The 16,920-nt window shown below is 44.1% G+C and overlaps 2 protein-coding genes across 2 annotated transcripts in view; one reads left to right on the top strand and one right to left on the bottom strand.

The window, feature by feature from the left end:
* Positions 1–16,920, bottom strand: part of LOC126567794 (toll-like receptor 7) — a 462,685-nt gene that overhangs the window by 340,636 nt on the left and 105,129 nt on the right. The window lies entirely within an intron of this gene.
* LOC126567691 (uncharacterized) lies at positions 11,739–13,355 on the top strand. Its single transcript, XM_050223907.1, has 3 exons — positions 11,739–11,783; positions 11,838–13,085; positions 13,155–13,355. The coding sequence occupies exons 1-3, from the start codon at positions 11,739–11,741 to the stop codon at positions 13,353–13,355; spliced, it is 1,494 nt and encodes a 497-aa protein (XP_050079864.1).

Below are 16,920 nucleotides of genomic sequence, written 5' to 3'. Positions count from 1 at the left end.
CTAAGGTTGAGCGAGTTAAGTTTGTTAGGCGATGATTACTTTGGCAGTTTTAAACTCTTTGCCGGCGACCGATCTACCGACCTTCTTGGTCGGTTCTCGGAGTGTTGATAATCGTGTTTCATGGAGAAAAGTGCTTCAATCATGCTTGCACTACTCGTGGCAGTGTTCTTGGTTGTGTTTGGGGATGATTAGAAATAATGCTTTAAATTGAAAGACTTGCAATGGAAACACTCTTTAAAGTTCGTTTGATTTGAATAGTAAAAGAGTGATTGAAACACATTTTTCCATCAAGCTTCACGCTTCTAGAACAGCGCTTCAATACACAATCCACTCGTCATCAGGTGACGTATCAATCGTTTCAGAAATCGATGAAATTATAATCGACAAAATTGCACCACCGTGCAACATGGGCAATCATTACAAATGTCAACAGCGGCATTATGAACCACCCATCCGTCCGGTTCCCTAGATATTATCTCATTAACGGTCTTCACCGATCAAAATATTGATCGCCTCCTCTCCAGATGTAACGAAGAACAAACAAAGTCACCACTGTCCACTGAACACAACAGCGCGCACGGAAGCGTGCACCGTCCGGAACTGCATTTCGCTTGCCATTCTGAATCACAACCCTTTCGGTACGTGAGCGACACATCGTGTGAGTGCATCCGATTGCAACGAACACTACGCAGCGTCGAACAAACGGTGACCTTGTAAAAAATGCATCGACCCAAATATCCACTGAACCACATTCTGAAACGGCACGCACGTGTACGGACGACGATCCGACGAATGTAGTATGTCCGTGTCTTCCGGACGTGCATATTACCTGCCCGTGCTTGCGAACCAGACTCCACCCGAATACCTTGTGACTGTGGCTGTCACGTAGCTGTCATTCAAAGCAATCAAACACAGCTGAAATTGCACAACAAACATCCTTCTCAAACTCCTCCTGCCTGTTTCGGGCCGGTTGGGCTTCGATTCGATGAAGAAAAGCACCATCAACATGCACGGTGAGTCCTTGTTAGTGAGCTATGCTGGTGTGTTATTTAATGTGTGGAAGATAGTCATTAGGAAAATAAATTAAATTGCAAAAGGATAGTTATCCATGCTTTGCAGCCGGAAAAAATCAATAATGAAACTTTTTGGGCTCTATTTATGAAAAATAGGTTTAAAATTTGGCTCCGTTTAATAATGAAATTGAAGAAGCCTTAAAACGTTCCCCCAACGTTTTTATTTTGTTAAAATTCTAAAGGGTTCCAATACTTCCTTTTTCTGAAGCTATACTCATCATTAATATCCTTCTATTTTCATTACTTCATTACTTAGTAACTTTACTACGACTTGTGATGTTGCCGAAACAAGTGATGGATCACCCTTTTCATAGACAGATTTTCACCTTCTCCAAATCAAAAATAGAAGCCCAGCGAGCTCAATTATCACCTCCGACAGGCTTCCTTTCTACACTTACATATCTGATTACGACTAACGCCCAAGAGAAACCATACAATACGCGCAAACACCTTCTGAAGGGAACTGAAATATCAAATTCTTTCTTCAAGGTCAACGATTTAAAGCATTTAAAATCAACGAATCAACGAAAAGAAACTTCCTTACATAAACGTCTCTCCCAAATCCAAGGGTGGTCCAAATATGCGTCAAATTGCCGAGTAAAGTACTGGACTCTTAAATCCACCCGCTAGAAATAGTCAATATTGCAGGTGAATGTAAACGCACCGCACCTTTTACGATGCACTTTGTTCCGAATTCCTTTAAAGCGCCACGTCACGCTATAAACTGCAGCGTCGTTCGTGCGGTAATTAAAAAAACCGAGCGTATATGCGCTACGTGATGAAGTGGGAAGACTCGTCATCCCACTGGAGAAGTTAAGCACCCGAAAATCGGGCTGGTATTTACTGTGCAATAGTCGTGAAACTATGCGCGGGACAGATAGCTGTGTGTTTTATGAGATTTTGTTGAGAAGTGCATTTGTAGAAACGATTTTAAAATGATTCAAGGTGACTTTTTGATTTCGAAGCTATGTCTGTAAATGGAGTCATTCCGGGAAAGGGAATTGTTTGAAATTCTACGTGACTCTGACGACGTTGATGTTGATAAAAGGTCAGGCGATTTTTTTTACGAGAAATGATAGAAATAATCTGGCTATATTTTTACACCCAACTTCCTGCTTTACTTGTGGTTTTTTTTTTCATTTGCCTAAATGACCTTAAATGTTTCCTTTGGATCAGCTACCTTGTCTCAGGCATGACGGCACTAGCTGGGTGTTATGTCCTGGTGCATGTTTGTGCACTCATTTGCAGGTGGAGCTTTTGACAGTGATTTAGGGGATCGCGCGTTTAACGAACGTAAACGGATCAGCAGCAGCGTACATGCAGTGGTTTGGAGCCGGACGCCGAGCAGCAACGGGGAATTAATCCGGCATCCAGATGAGGTGGATGCACCCGAATGCACGGGGGCCTAAGCCTTCCACAAATGAATTCATTTGCATCTCAAGCCCGACTAACCATCCGCCCGTTCGACCAAATGTCCAGGGTGCAACGTTCCCGCATGGTGTGCCCATGTCCGAAATCAGTGCAATGCACACCACCGATCCCCAAAGAAGTTTGGAGTGAGCCAAAGAGTGAAGAAAATATTAAAAGCAACTTCTGGCGTCGTGGCTGTGGAATTGTACGTTCGAGGATAAGAAGAAAGGGCAAAAAACTAGTGCAATTGCAAACCATGGTCAGCAGCGCGCCGAACTGCGACTTCCAAGCGCAAAAAACAGCATTTTTGTTTTAATTTTTTTTGTTGTTGTTGCATCGTTTCATTTATGTTGCACAAAACACCATCTGTTTTGCTGTGGTTGTTGATTTAGTTTCGTTTCATGTCGTTTTTTTGTTGTTGTTTCGTTTGGTCTTTTTTGTTGCTATATTTCAGCTCGTTCATTAAACGAAGACGAACTAGTTGCCCTGTGCTTTCGGGACGTTTTGGTTTTTGTGTGTTTGTGTGTGTGTGCTAAGATTCTTTTTTCCTTACATTTTTTACGCTTCACTCCCATCAACGAAGCTTTCCGTTTAGGGATTTTCTTTTCATTATGTCGGTAAACATGGCATAAGCCCTGGGCTAGAGAGCATAAGGTGCTCGTTACACTCTTTGGCGCTAGTAGAAGCCAGTGCCATTTGCGGATGACCTTCCCTTGATGCAGGTGTCTGACACCTTACAAGGCAGACGGATTATCCAACACTATCGCTCTATTTGGAAGGTTGCAAAAATCCCAGGCAGTTTGGTTAGAAGGCATTCCTCTAACGGAGGGAAAACAGAACACCTCAACGTGCATGAATGTCAAAAAGCGCGGCCTATGAACGGTTGGCTGGTGAGGTGAGGTCTCTTGGTCTTCAGACTCTTCGCTTCGCACACTGGCTGCATAACTTTTTTTTTTTACCAAATACACGCTTTTATTCCTCCTCCTTATTACTTTCATCAGCAGCTCTTTCCCATTTGCAGAAGCTCTGTTTATTGTTTTCCTCCTTAACGCCAACCATCCAACAGCGTCTTCGTGCGGGTCTTTCTTAAACGGTTTAATTAGAAGGTAAATTGTGTGTTTGGCTTTCATGCGAATGTTTTTGCTCGTGCGGGAGGGAAAAAAAAAACAACGAACCAACGAAGAGAATGAACGAAGGTAAAGAAAAACAATCTTAAACGAAATTAAGCATTGTGCTGTGACACAGAAGTAATGAGCTATACCGAGCGAAACGATATAATTAATTCGTTATTATTTTACGCAAACGGAAAGTGCCTACGAAAAGGCGGACCGACGACGTTCTAAGAGAAGGTTGAATTTGTCACATGAAGCAACAACCAGTTGGTTTTTGGTAGATTTTTTTACCTTGTTTTGCCATCATCTGGAAAGAGAAAGAAATCAGAAAAGAAAATTAATATAAAAAAATAAATAAATCAAGCAAAAATCGTTTTAAATTTTTTTATTTAAATACAATAAAGAAAAACACAAACAAATGTCACTCAGTCACTAGAAACTAAGAGGAAAAGATGAAATAAGCAAATACGTAAAAATAAATACAACATGAAAATGACTAAAGCTAAATAAGATTTTTGATACCTAGCTTCATCACACATAAATAACAATTTTTTATTAATAACGCCATGTTAAAAACCTCATCGAACTGTTCACACTATCTTGATTTTCCAGCATAGACATTCATCCCCCTTGATGTATGACAAATGAGCTCTTAACCTGCTAAATAACCATGGCACGATAAAGAACCCTCGGTGGCCACCATTTCAGCATCTTTCGCCACCATTAACACCACAAACCGCCAGCATGCATCACATACATCGCCATCATGAAACGGGACCGTCTTGTTCGAGGTCGGAATTTTATCGCTTCACACCAATTAAGCTTCGCTGCTGACCACCAACCAGCCAGCCAGCAGCGCTCTCCATGGATATGTGTCATCGATGCCAATCAAAGCCCATAGCCAGGCGCAAAAGTATGCATAAATCCCTACGGTATCCCTCGAGGACATGACTTTCTCTCCTTCCTTATGTCGCACTGCTTCCAATCACTTCCACATTGGCTTCGGCCGTTCCGGCTGACAATGCGTTCAATTCTAATGCACTCACAGCACACGAACACAGGGCGGAACGAACCGAACGAGCGGAACTGGATGCTGCAATCTGCCCTCCGGAAGGTGTCCCACCGTAGGAAAGGTGGTCGATGTTGCCTACATAAATTACTAATCCCACACCACACCGCCCACCACGCGAGGCTTCCGGAGTCCTCCGGACATTGAAGGCGAACGTGTGGTCACGGTAATGGAGCGGCGATCAAACCGCCATGATTAGGTGCTGCGGGACAAAATGGCACCTCCATCATCCAGTAGCTTCGCCTCCGCTAACTGCAGCTCGCCCTGTTTGGTGCATTTGCGTCAGCAGCGATCCTGGCACCACCGTTCCTACCGAGCACCGAAAAAGGCCCTCCGGGAAAAAGGAATAATTATAATTTTCTCGTTAACACTGACACTTTCCATCCACTCACTCAACGGCGCTAGCAAGAACCAACGCCGAAGTTGCTTGACCCTGTTATGAGCACGGCCAGAACCCCGGGCGACTACTACTGGAAGGCGACACAGAATGTAGGCAATATTTTTGTGCGAAAAGGAAAACCCTACCCAAACCCCAACATCTCCTTCTTCGATTACGGAAAAATATTCAATCCCAGTCCCGATCCGTTCGATCATATGCGAGGGTCACTGTGCAGTCTCAAACAAACCCCGTGCAAAGAATGGATGAAAGAAATGACACAAGAGAGAAATGTTAAACACAACGAAAAAAGGCAACACACACCATTCGACGGTAATTATCACTTTGCAAACATGGCGTCGAATAACACCGAAACGGGTGCTGGCCACCTCGGACGGGGTTGAAGATTTTTATCACACGAATTCCGTCCTCTCGCTCCTGTGAAGCTGCAGCCGAAAGGAAGCCTTGTTCGTGTACCCGGGTAAGGGAACGATCTTTCCCGTTCACCCGTTGCGAAAGGTGAAAGATGAGAAAAATTTTAATTAATTAATCAAGATGTAAATTAGTGGATAGAACATGAAGCTTACAAACCAACGCCGGGAGGGAAGAGAATCCAAGGGCGGAACAAGGATCCAGGATTGGCGGGGGAACGGTATTCTCCGGGAAGCTGGGTAATGTCATTTTGGTAAGTTGGCTAGCTTCATTGGCAGAGTAAAAAGGACTTCAAAGGGGTTTTGGGATATTTTAAGATGAAATTCAGCCCACTAAGACTAACCCTGTCACAGCATAAATATACAACAAACAAGTAAAAATATTAAAAAGGTATGCAATAAAATGAAACACGCATTTACAAGTTGTAGAAATTGACAAAAATATATGAAGTCCCACATCGAGCGAACGAACACATGAAACAAACACTCAAAGTATTTAAGTAATAAAATATCAACCAAATTACGACACACAGTAAAATTATTCACAGCTCCTCAGAACAACGTTTCCAAGTGACCCAACCGTTCTGGGTGGACATTCTGGACACGCCATGTGAGACCGCCACTGTTTAACATGTGACACAGACGATGAACTGTGAAGATAAGTTCGATTCCATCCGGAAGATTTTCCAGTTTTTCGCAGAACGGCAGCAAACAGCAGCAGCAGTGGTGATGGTTCTGGCGTTTGCATTTACCACTTCCCAGAAGAGACGTTGCATGTACACATATATGCTCTTTTCCTGCGACTCCACGCATGTTGCCGTTACGCACGACCCCACGAACGACTAACCTCCGATGGTGATAATGAGGGGAAATTTATAATGAATTGCTTATGAACTTATGAACGTGTTCGTATCCGCAGCGAGCGTCCCAGGCCAACTTCACCTGCCGATCGAAGTCCCGAGTTGAAGTTGGAAATACACCACCGAGCACACAGTGCAGTGCCGAGAAGAGTACATGCAACTTATCAAACGTCAGACGCCGATGTCGGGTGAGCGTTGTCCATTAAAATGCGCCTTAGCAAAGAAGCCGTATCTCGTGTGTGGGTTCTTCTGCTTCGTATGAGCAAATAGAGTAACGCAAAAAAAAAACCGCACAACTCAACTCGTCCAGCTGATGTACATCTCAACGAGACCTGCACACAAACAACACCTTCAACACCTTCTACCCGTTTTCTTCCGACCGAACTCTGTGCGATGTGAAACGGCCACTTGGCAAATAAATTGCATATTCTTTTGTTTTCCTATGCAAATAACCGCTTGCTGGTCGGTGGTGATCGGTTGTGAAACTGGAGAAGCTGCAGTTTTGCCACCGTTGGAATGCGTACCGAAGCTCTCCAGAACGTTTGAAGCCTTTTGTAACGAAAAAAAAAAAGACTACAGAGTGAGTGGGGGTCAACCGATCGCCCAAGAAGACGACAGTAAGCGAGAGTCGGTCCGTCCGAGTTACGGTCTAGCCCACTGACCGGAGGGAAAAACTTCGACAAACATCCAACAGCAGTGTGTAGACGATTTGGATTTCTTGTTCGTTTTTTTTTCTGTTGTTGCCGCTTAGATGTCACACTTCAATCTGACCCCGAGGACTTGCAGTAAAAAAGGGGGCGATTGCGAGGCGTTAGCAGTTGACGCTCGCTGGGTGATCTCGAGTGGCAGTTGCAGCATTTGGACATTCGCTCTTGGTTGGCGGGGTTGGATGGGGTTGGCAATCTCCTCACCAAAACGGACTGTGACCGAAGAAGTTCAACAAACACTAAATGTCCACAGCTTTTCCTGTGCCCGTTTGAAATAGGCTTTCGGAATGGGTTTCTTCTTCCTTGCAGCGCAAACAAACGCTTTGGTTGACGGGCTGGAAAATGCAATTCAACACCGGTATGGTTCCGTTTCGAAAAGGAGGACTTGAACATGGTCTTGTTATGTGTCCCTTGCTTTGCTTCTAGCTTGTGAAATACGAAGAAAAATCCATTCTCGCATAGTATTTTTAAAATATTTATTATTGGACGCAACTAATTTTAAAACTTTTTTCCCAGTGTTGTGTACAACAGCTTCGAAAACTGTGGAGTTGCATAATGCGTTGGTTGCACCTTCAAAGCACCAATAAGTTATAAAATCACAACGAGCGAAAGATCGTGCGAAGCCTCTAGGTGGTAATTAAATTCTTTGCAACTGCATTTTCCCTTAGCTACTGCCTCTCGACACCAGTCCACCAGGAACTTCCTGTTTCTCTTTCACCTTCCTCCCATCGCTCACCCGCGTTTAGCATTACAATATTATTTGTATTCATGAACATATAAAAATTGCAAATAATAGAAGTGAGTGACGTCTCTAACAACCGCAATTACATTCACGTCTTCGCGCCACCAGCCAGAAGGCTTCTGCTTCCCTCGGCCTGTCAGCGTAACTGCCCTTACGTCGTGGCAATTGCAGCTCAAAGAATAGTGCACACACTGCACACACATTCGAGCAATCGTAACGAACAGCGTGTGAGAGAAGTGTCCGGGTGTACGTATTTTCACCCGTTTGTCTACATTCGCATGCTTGTGTGCAGTGAAAAATAGAAGCAATTTAGCGGCCTCGAATGCGACGAGATCTATTGAACGTGATGAAAAATTGCTCTCTCTTGCGAACCCCAAGCAAGGCTAGCAAGACGCGGAAGCAGCACGATACTACAGGAAACGTAGTGGACGACATGGACGAACACGACACGGTCATCAAATTGTTCGAATTAAAAATTATTACAATGCAATTGTCGTAATTACATGCTTCATTTATGAAATGTGCTTCACACTTGCTTTGCACCAACGCGAGAGATAGCGAGAGAGTGAGTAGTCGTAAAGGGATAAAGGGATGATCGATCAAGGAGTGGTGGTTTCACAGCAGCGATCGCGCTACGTGTGCGAAGGTGAGAACTATTCCCGAAGTGCTCCTCAGTGCTCTGGTAATGATGATTATGATGACGAAGTGAGCAGGAATGCATGAGCCCGGGCATGCAATAATTTCTTATCCACCAACAGGCCAACTGTAGACACGAGGAGCAGCTAGGTGAAAACAATCGTAGAACTGGTATTTGCATCGGAAGTGCTACCACTGCAATAGCCGGAGGAGTAATGGCGTGGACTAATGGAAGCTTGTTAGCATTCGATTGTCTTCAAGGTGTTGAGTGCGTTTTAACCTTTCTTTTTTTTTCAGATTCTATCTTTTACGCTCACATTGCACCTTATTCTGCGATAAAAAAAATCGATTGCTGGACAGTCATTAGAGGCCATGCTAAGATTCGATTAACATTGTTAGTGTAGGCAGAAAGTGATGAGAATTATTTCCTTGCAATGCCTTGCGATATTTTAAATTTTTGAACGAAATTCCTCACCAAATAACTGGAGTGAAAATGATGGATTGATGATTGTGTCCTTTGCAACTACCCACCATACAACGAGTATTTACCTTTTTCGCTCACTTATCGTTTCCCGATTCTCGAATAAAATGAAAAACCAACGCATGCATGCTAATGAACACTCACGCAATAGCGCGTAGCATAAGCCTCGAACTTTGGTTTAAAATGGGAATGGGAATCCTTGTTTGACAGTTCCAAAGGATGTCTAAGTGTAACATTTTCTAGCCAGGGGTAAAAACAGGCGCATGATGGATGGAAAACTCAAGCTAAGCCACCCTATGCGGGACGAAGATCCAAGCTGCAGCAGTGGAAAGTACACGGGAAAATGTGGTTATGTTTTATTTTTATTGTTTGTTTATGTAGTACGCATATGCTCTTTCGGCCTGCCGGTTTCCTATCCTTGCGCTTTTCCTTGTCACCCAACCCCCAACACTTCGTTGATAGTAATGTTTTCATATTTATATTCCCTCCGTGCACTTTAACGTACACACAGACACATCCTCAGGAGGGTTTTTTCCTTATCAAACTGCTCCGATCATACGGAACGAGCCCTAAAGAGCCTCTGGGTTCAAGTCAGCAGGCGCACACACACACACTCTCTCTCTCTTTTTGGCGAATCCATTCCACAAATGGATGAAAACCCTGAAAAGCGAAATCAGGAGATGAAATCTGTCCGGCAAAACGGTGCGCCGCAAAATTGAACGACACCGCAAGGGAATGAATGAAGAAGTGGGAAAAAAGGAAAACAACCCAGCCCCATAATTTCCCTGGATCTGATCTTTCCATTCTACTGATGGGGAAGTTTCAAACCTCCCAAACGAAAAGGGAAAAGAGAGAAAGAACAACAAACCAGGACTCTGGAAGTGGAAGCTCCTCTCGCACCAAATCCAATGATGGCGGAAAGATGATTGACGGATGTAGCGCTTAACATGGTAAAGGTAAAATGTGTTGTTTTCTCCCTTTTACCCGTTGCCCACCTTCGTATCCACCCACATACACACGGTGTGTTATCCTTCCATGGCTTGACGATGCAAAAGCACTGTGTAGCATATGCTTTTTGATGTCTCTTGCATGAAATTTCCTACCAATGCCCGGTTCGAAGAGCCAGAGACATGGCAACAGCAATACGAACGGCAGCAGCATATAGCGTTTGGGATAAATCACATAAGCAGGGCCGGGGATAAATATGTGTGACGCGCGCTTTGCTCGGTCGATCTGACAGCAATCAGGGCGAACGCGAACGACATGTCGACCCGTCCGCATCTTGTCTCTCGCTCACGGTTGCGAACGAGACGGATTCGCGTGTCATGTGTGGTGCAAAAGGCGACGCGATCCGTTCGCGCCGATAACGACACCAAAGTCACCGAGTTTTTTTTTTTACGAGAGAAAATCCAAGCCAGTAGTACGGCGCGAAACACAGGCCGGAAGGTGGTATGCAGAGAGCAGGAGCACTGAAGACAGGGCGGCCGGGTGGATACATTGTCTTAGATTAGAAAATTCAATCAATCATCCACGGTTGCTTCTGCGTGGAGAAAGCGGCCAGTGTGATAGTGTTGTTCTGAAATTGATCCGATCGTTTCACGGCTTGGCAGAGAGATCGTTTGTTTGAATCGATAGCACGGATTCAACCATTTACCACACATTTGGTGCACCTCTTTAGCTGTGTTTAATCAAGTGTATTCACGTCTCTGCTATGCTCTGAAGAAAAAAAAATAATGCTCTTGAACCTCACCAAATCCAGGTCAAGAAGTGTTCCAATTCTTTCCGTTCGCGACTACACAATCAAGGTTAAATTGCTTGCATTCCTTTGCAGTTGCAGCTTTGCAGTTACTCAATTTAGCATCCATGGCATCTTGGAGAAGAATTCCATCAAACAAACTGCCAACGGCCGTAACTGACATCAATCTGAAAACAACTCTTGCTCGCAAACTTCGCTTCACTTTCATCGCTCTTGATAACTGATAAGATTCCAAATCAACATAATGATATTATATTTCTCGCCGCTCTCGTGCTCCATCATGACGGGTAGCTAGGACGAAGACGACGAACCAAACGCAAAAACGTTGTTGAAGGCTTCCAGCTAACAACTTGCAAACTACTTTCCCTTCGTCAGTGCGAGCGTCAACTGCACACACACCGGAGAGGGAAGAGAACTCACTACTCGCCGTTCGGGGAAGACAAACTTTAATAAATTTGTTTATGAAGCAAACAAAATTACTGCCTCCCCTTCACACTGCGCTCTCCAGGGACGCTTTTCTAGAGACTTTCTAAGGGAGCAAACATAGCAACACAGAAGCTTCCGTGTATTCAGAGGACTTGCATAATGTGCTCTGCTGTTGTGTGTAGCGCGAAAGATGATTCAGGCGACGGATGTGTTGGATGTTTGAGGGCTTTTCGCAACACAGCCCATAAGATGGTGTATTATTAAGTGAACCGTAATCACGAGCTGAGATGAGACTTTCACTAGCTGTTCACCCGGTTCAGCGACTAGAACTGAAACACTGATTTGTTTTGATTCTCGAAAAGATCTGGAACTTCTTAAATCTTGGAGCTATTTAGCACACGTTATGACCCAACCGTTTAACACTTGTGCTAACACATGTCAACTTGCCCCAAAACCCAAAACAGCACGTTGCTCTGGATTGAGGTTAATATTTACATAACGGCTACCGTTGCCATATGTGCTGTGGATGCATCTCTTCGGATACTCTGGAGCTGTGCGAATATTTTTGCGATAGCTGTTCGAAAACAGTTCACACAAGCTTTGAAAATGTGCTCAGCAAAAATGCCAGTACCCTCCAGTCTACATCCAAGTGTCACAGGATGCATTGGTTTCGATATATAGCGCTAGCGTTAGTGCTTTTTGAGGTAATAGCTTAGGGAACTAGTTTTACAAATTTTTGATTCAATTCTCACCCTTAGATTAATACCGTTCGAGGAGACTTTGGTATAACGCCTGCTATTTCTGGAGCTACCATAGTGGAACAGTATGCACGCCGAATCCGCGATGAAGCTAATGGGATCGCCAGTGCGTATGGAGACATCGCTCTCGAGGGGCCTTCGCCAGCGTTTAACGATGCAGCTGCTGCCCTCAAGGCGATGTACGAGCAGATTGTAGGGTTTATTCTACCCATCGCTCAGTCTATCGGTACACTGGCACTGAACGACGTGGGTCCTGCGGAGGATCTGTTTGGAGATGCTGATACGAAGATAACCGCCATGTCTACGTTCATTACTGGCAGTGCACAAACCCTGCTGTCCGCTGTACAGACGAAAGTTAGTATTTTCGTGCGTACCGAACTGAATGACATCCTTAACACCATCAAGGCAACGCTGACCGAGCTTCGTAACGCTTTGATTACACTCCGGGCAGCCGTGATAAATGCTCGCACTAATCGTGCAACTTCCTCGAACGTTCAGAACTACGTGAAACCTTCCATGGTGGTGTTAGTGCAAACGAAAACGCTGCAACTCGCTACGGATCTGCCAGCAGCATCCTTCTCCGCTATTGAGTCGGCACGTACTATCAATCAGGCGAATGTATTCATCCAGACCGGCATTGCCGTTTCGAGTGGTACCACACTGTCTGAGCTGTGGGAAAGTGAGATGCTGAAGGAATATGAGAAGATTATAAACTTCTTGCAGCGATTGAAGACGCTCGTAGACACGGAAATTCCACTAGTGAACGAACGAATTGGTCAGTTTGCTCAGGTTTTCATTGCACTAACCACACCGCCTCTAATGAAGTATAGCGAGATCGATACAGTGTACCGCAAAATCATATCTGGTATTGAAGACAATGTTCTCAATGCGTACAAAACACTAGTCGCATATGCCATCGAATACATCAATAATCTACTCAATAATTTCTACCCACCGATCGAACCTGCCATCAAGCGCCTATCGGAGGTGTTGGTCCAGCGAGGAAAGTACGGTGACTTCTGCTTCGAAACTTACTACCCAAAGATAGAACAGTATCTGTTTTCGGGCGAAATGAGTTTGCTGACGTGTATTAATGCAGAGCTTGAGCGAGAAAAGTTTCTGATGGAAGCGATAGTGGAGGTGATCTATGAGATGCAGTTCTTCCTAGAGGATACTAACGCTTATCTGAAGACTTGCTACCGCATATCGTTGTTCGATACACCGCTGGCCAATCAATGCTTGCAGGAGGTAAGCATTTTTTTTTTTTTTGGTTGATGATCGCACAAGGTAGAAAACTAACATATCATTTCGTTACAGCATACGGAATTTTCTGAACTCATCCCTTGTACGGCCATCAAGGAGTACGCCACCCTGCTTCAGCTGCTGTGCAAAGAGGTAGACTCACTGCGGTTCCGAATGTGGGCCTGTGTGTCCCGCGACACGTCAAGGTTCCCACTCGAGGCAAAGGACATACTGGCCAGCATTGAAAAATGCCAAGAATTTGGTCCTATCGTATAAAGATATTCCTCAGTAAGCTGTGTACAGCTTACCACCCCAATTGTATAGGAATAAATCGTGTTCAATTTTAATTCTCATAAACCCGTGTATTAGATCCCTGTTGAACGTTCACAATGTACTGACGTGTTTCGCTCGGATTAAACTAGAAGTCAATCGAAATGAGTAATGGGTTCGGATGCTGGTGTCTCCTCCCTTAGGCAGGTGTGCACGTGTACGTCGAAACACGCGAACCAATCCCTCGGAACACCTCTACCAGTTTGAGGGCAAATGATAAATTTCTTTTCCCTCACCAAGGCACAGGCAAAAATCCTACACCAAGCACACTTTTGAACTTCATCTATTTCGCCTTTCGCTGTGTTCTGGGCGTCCCAAAACTAGTTAAAGCCGGGAGGTGACTTGCCAGCCGCCGTTGACCGTTGTGCGTCATCGATTGTATTTATTTTATTGATTCGTTACGATCTCGTGTGTCCTTCTGCAGGAGCACACAAAAACTTCAGAACTACCCGAAAAACGGACGGAACGTGCTGTGGTTTTTGTGGGTTTTTCGTCTCGAGCTATGCACAACGAATGCAGTCGGTGTGTTTGTATGTGTCTCGCTCTCTTATTTATTAGCTCCGGCTATTATGCTCTCCCGCAATCATTTTTCCCTCCTCCCAGAATTGCTGCTGCATTCATCCGCATTGCTGCACCGGGGCAGCTGCAGCCGAACTTCGAAGGCGGAGTACATGTTCCCTGCAATGAATGATCTACTGGTCAACCACACAACCGACACACAGAAAGGACGTGGTGCTCGTGTGCACATGTGAAATGCACACAAAAAAGGAAAAACTGACCGTGAACGATGGCAATGATAAATTAGTCACAGGGCGGAACGCGCTGCGTCTTAATTTGTACTGCCCCCTGACGGAGGACGCCTCTCCCTCTCTCTCAATGAATGTTTCCTTTGAATGCCTCACCCTGTTTCAGGCCCATTTGCAGGATTCTTAAGTCCGCATTCCGCAGCTTCCGCAAACTCGGCAACGATGAAACATTTGAAAATGAGGGGGAAATTAACTCAAAAATCTCATTCCAAATTAACGGTAATCAGCGCCTGGAGAGTAATTTCGAGGCATTTCTGAAGGATCCTGCTTCCTCCGGTATTTCGCTTCCTGCCAGTTCCCCTGTCTCGTGGTACATTCCATTTCAAATGCAAAAGAATGAGTACGTACGAGTTGCTGAATTCACTCGAAAAAAATAAATGTTTCATTTTTCAACATTTTATTCCATTTCCAACAATGCCTTCTCTGTAAATCAACGTATCAAACAAAGCATTTTTTGATTTAATAAATTTAAAACAAACTTTAAACCAGACATTGTTTGAAGCTTTCCCGCCCAACCGACCCGACACATGTTGCGAATAATTAAAAAGCACCGTCAAAACTTCCGCTCGAAGCTCATCCGATTTTTGCAAAAACATATTGCGCTTATCCAGCCTCTGATAGGTTAGCATAACAAGTTATTTATAAAAATGCTAACAAACGGAAACTTTACCATGTGGAAACAACAGGTAAACACTGGTACACACTCACTATCATCAGGCAAGGGCAGAACTTTCACGTACGGCGTCCGACGGTTAGCCGTTACACACATCCGCTTAACTGTAAAGAGGGGTTACTACTGGCAGCAGCATTGGCCTCACTTTGCGTGTTAAAAGATATTCCACACTGTTAGGGTTTCAACCAGCATAAAAAAACGGTCTACATAAAAAAGAAACAAAATTTTGTAAAAACAAAAGTGCATTCAACACGATAGGAATATGGAATTTGAGTATAACTGATGGATTGGTAGTAGACTGACGATAATTTTTTCATCATTTTTTAACATTTTATTCTTTTCATTGACTGCTGAATTCTTAGCCTACCAAGAGTTAAATGAATTAACAATTCTTCATATAATTAACAACATCAATTCCCATTCGTGCATTGTCCAGATCTCCAAAGCGCATGGTATTAATTAAATTGCGTAAAGGATTTAATTTCTCCAAGGCTTCTTGTCGGATACTAATGCCAGCCGCGTGAAATGCAAAAGATGAATAAAATTCGTTTTTTGTTACGTGATAACATCTCCACCCTTCCGAGGGAGTAAGGTAAAGATGAAAAATTGATCTGACAGCGATGTGCGAATGCAAATAAAATAACCAACAAACCGCATGATGAAAATATCGCTCGCAGGCCTCCCGGTTTCAGGCGCGAATCGTGGCCACGGCTTAAATATCCAACCTCTTGTACGCATCCTGCACAGTACCTCCCGATCCTCTATAGCCTCAGGAGGACAGAATGGCGTAAATTTAAATCACACCAAGCTGTTTACGAGCAACGCTCCGGACAAGTTCTCCTCGTTTGAGGCGTATTTCCTTACAAAAAGCGTACCACCAAAGCTAACCCAGTGGCCAGTGTCGAGTGTGGTGCTAAAAGCCTGGGAAGGTTGCCAACCAAAAGACGTTGGTGCTGTTGAGCAATAAAAAGAATATCCCAGAGCCCCCACTCCGTGTGTCCTTGTGGAATTTCATCCTGCCACACGGCAAAAAAAAAGCATTCGTTGGCAAAGTAGGAAGGAGCAGGGACAAAAATCGAGCCAACGAGCCAAATTAAACGTCTCGGGATTAAATTAAAAATGAAAGATCCCAGCATAAGTGTGCCCCCGAACAAGACACCAAACAAGAGCGGGCCCGAGCGTAAGACAAAATAAATGCATCACACACCGCCGAAGAAAACTGCTATGGAAGAAGAAGGAGAAAAGCGTTTTTGGCAGCTTCTCCGGGAGATGATTGGGAAACAGGAAACCGCCGATGGAAAGAAACAAATACAAGAAACACACACGAAGGAGACATCCCCGCTTGAGGTGTAAATAAAAACATCATAAACATAAATGAATAAGCATCAAAATTCACACTTTTGCACTGTACGCCTCACTGCCGCAACACTCCAACCTCCAGCTGCTGCTACTATTGCATCTTTGTGCATCTTAAAGTTTCGATTTCATGTTGATTCTGATCAATCTCTTTGCTTTTGGCAGGCTGTTGCGGCTGCAGGACCAGCACCCATCACTGTTCCCGTTTGACAGAAAGAGGTATTTTATTTTCAGAATTCTTATTGGCGTTATTTTAGCCAAGCGTTTTCTTTCCCTTTTTTTTTGAGGATCGTAAATGAGGCAATTTGAAGTGTAAGAAAATATGATACACCAGCAACGGCGATACGTAAGCTGGATAGTGAAAGGATAAAAAAAAGTTCGGCTTCATTCATTATGAATCAAAGATTATGATTCATCCACATGGAAGAAGCGGAAGATACTGATTAGATTGGGCTAGCAAACTAAATTATACCAACCAGATATGCAAGTAAGGAAACTAAGGCTTGGAACTTCTCGACGAAAACGCAATCTGCGAGCCCTTATTAATTATAAGACATTTGCGCTATCGTGTGTGTTTAATATGCATGAATGGTAGCTAAAGTCATCAGAATAAGTAACAACCTCGTACTCATCAGAACTCAATTCATCAGAACTCAATTCAACAGTCCTCAATTAC

This window comes from Anopheles maculipalpis, chromosome 2RL (genome assembly GCF_943734695.1).
Source record: "Anopheles maculipalpis chromosome 2RL, idAnoMacuDA_375_x, whole genome shotgun sequence".
Taxonomy (NCBI): domain Eukaryota; kingdom Metazoa; phylum Arthropoda; class Insecta; order Diptera; family Culicidae; genus Anopheles; species Anopheles maculipalpis.
The sequence above is the reverse complement of the archived record's forward strand: the minus strand, read 5'-3'. Positions and strand labels throughout refer to the sequence as shown.

Excerpts from the sequence above, each read along its gene's own strand:
- LOC126567691 (XM_050223907.1), top strand. The coding sequence starts at position 11,739 with ATGCATTGGTTTCGATATATAGCGCTAGCGTTAGTGCTTTTTGAG. Across the intron at positions 11,784-11,837 it reads TAGCGTTAGTGCTTTTTGAG|ATTAATACCGTTCGAGGAGA; the intron begins GTAATAGCTTAG and ends TCTCACCCTTAG. Across the intron at positions 13,086-13,154 it reads CCAATCAATGCTTGCAGGAG|CATACGGAATTTTCTGAACT; the intron begins GTAAGCATTTTT and ends ATTTCGTTACAG.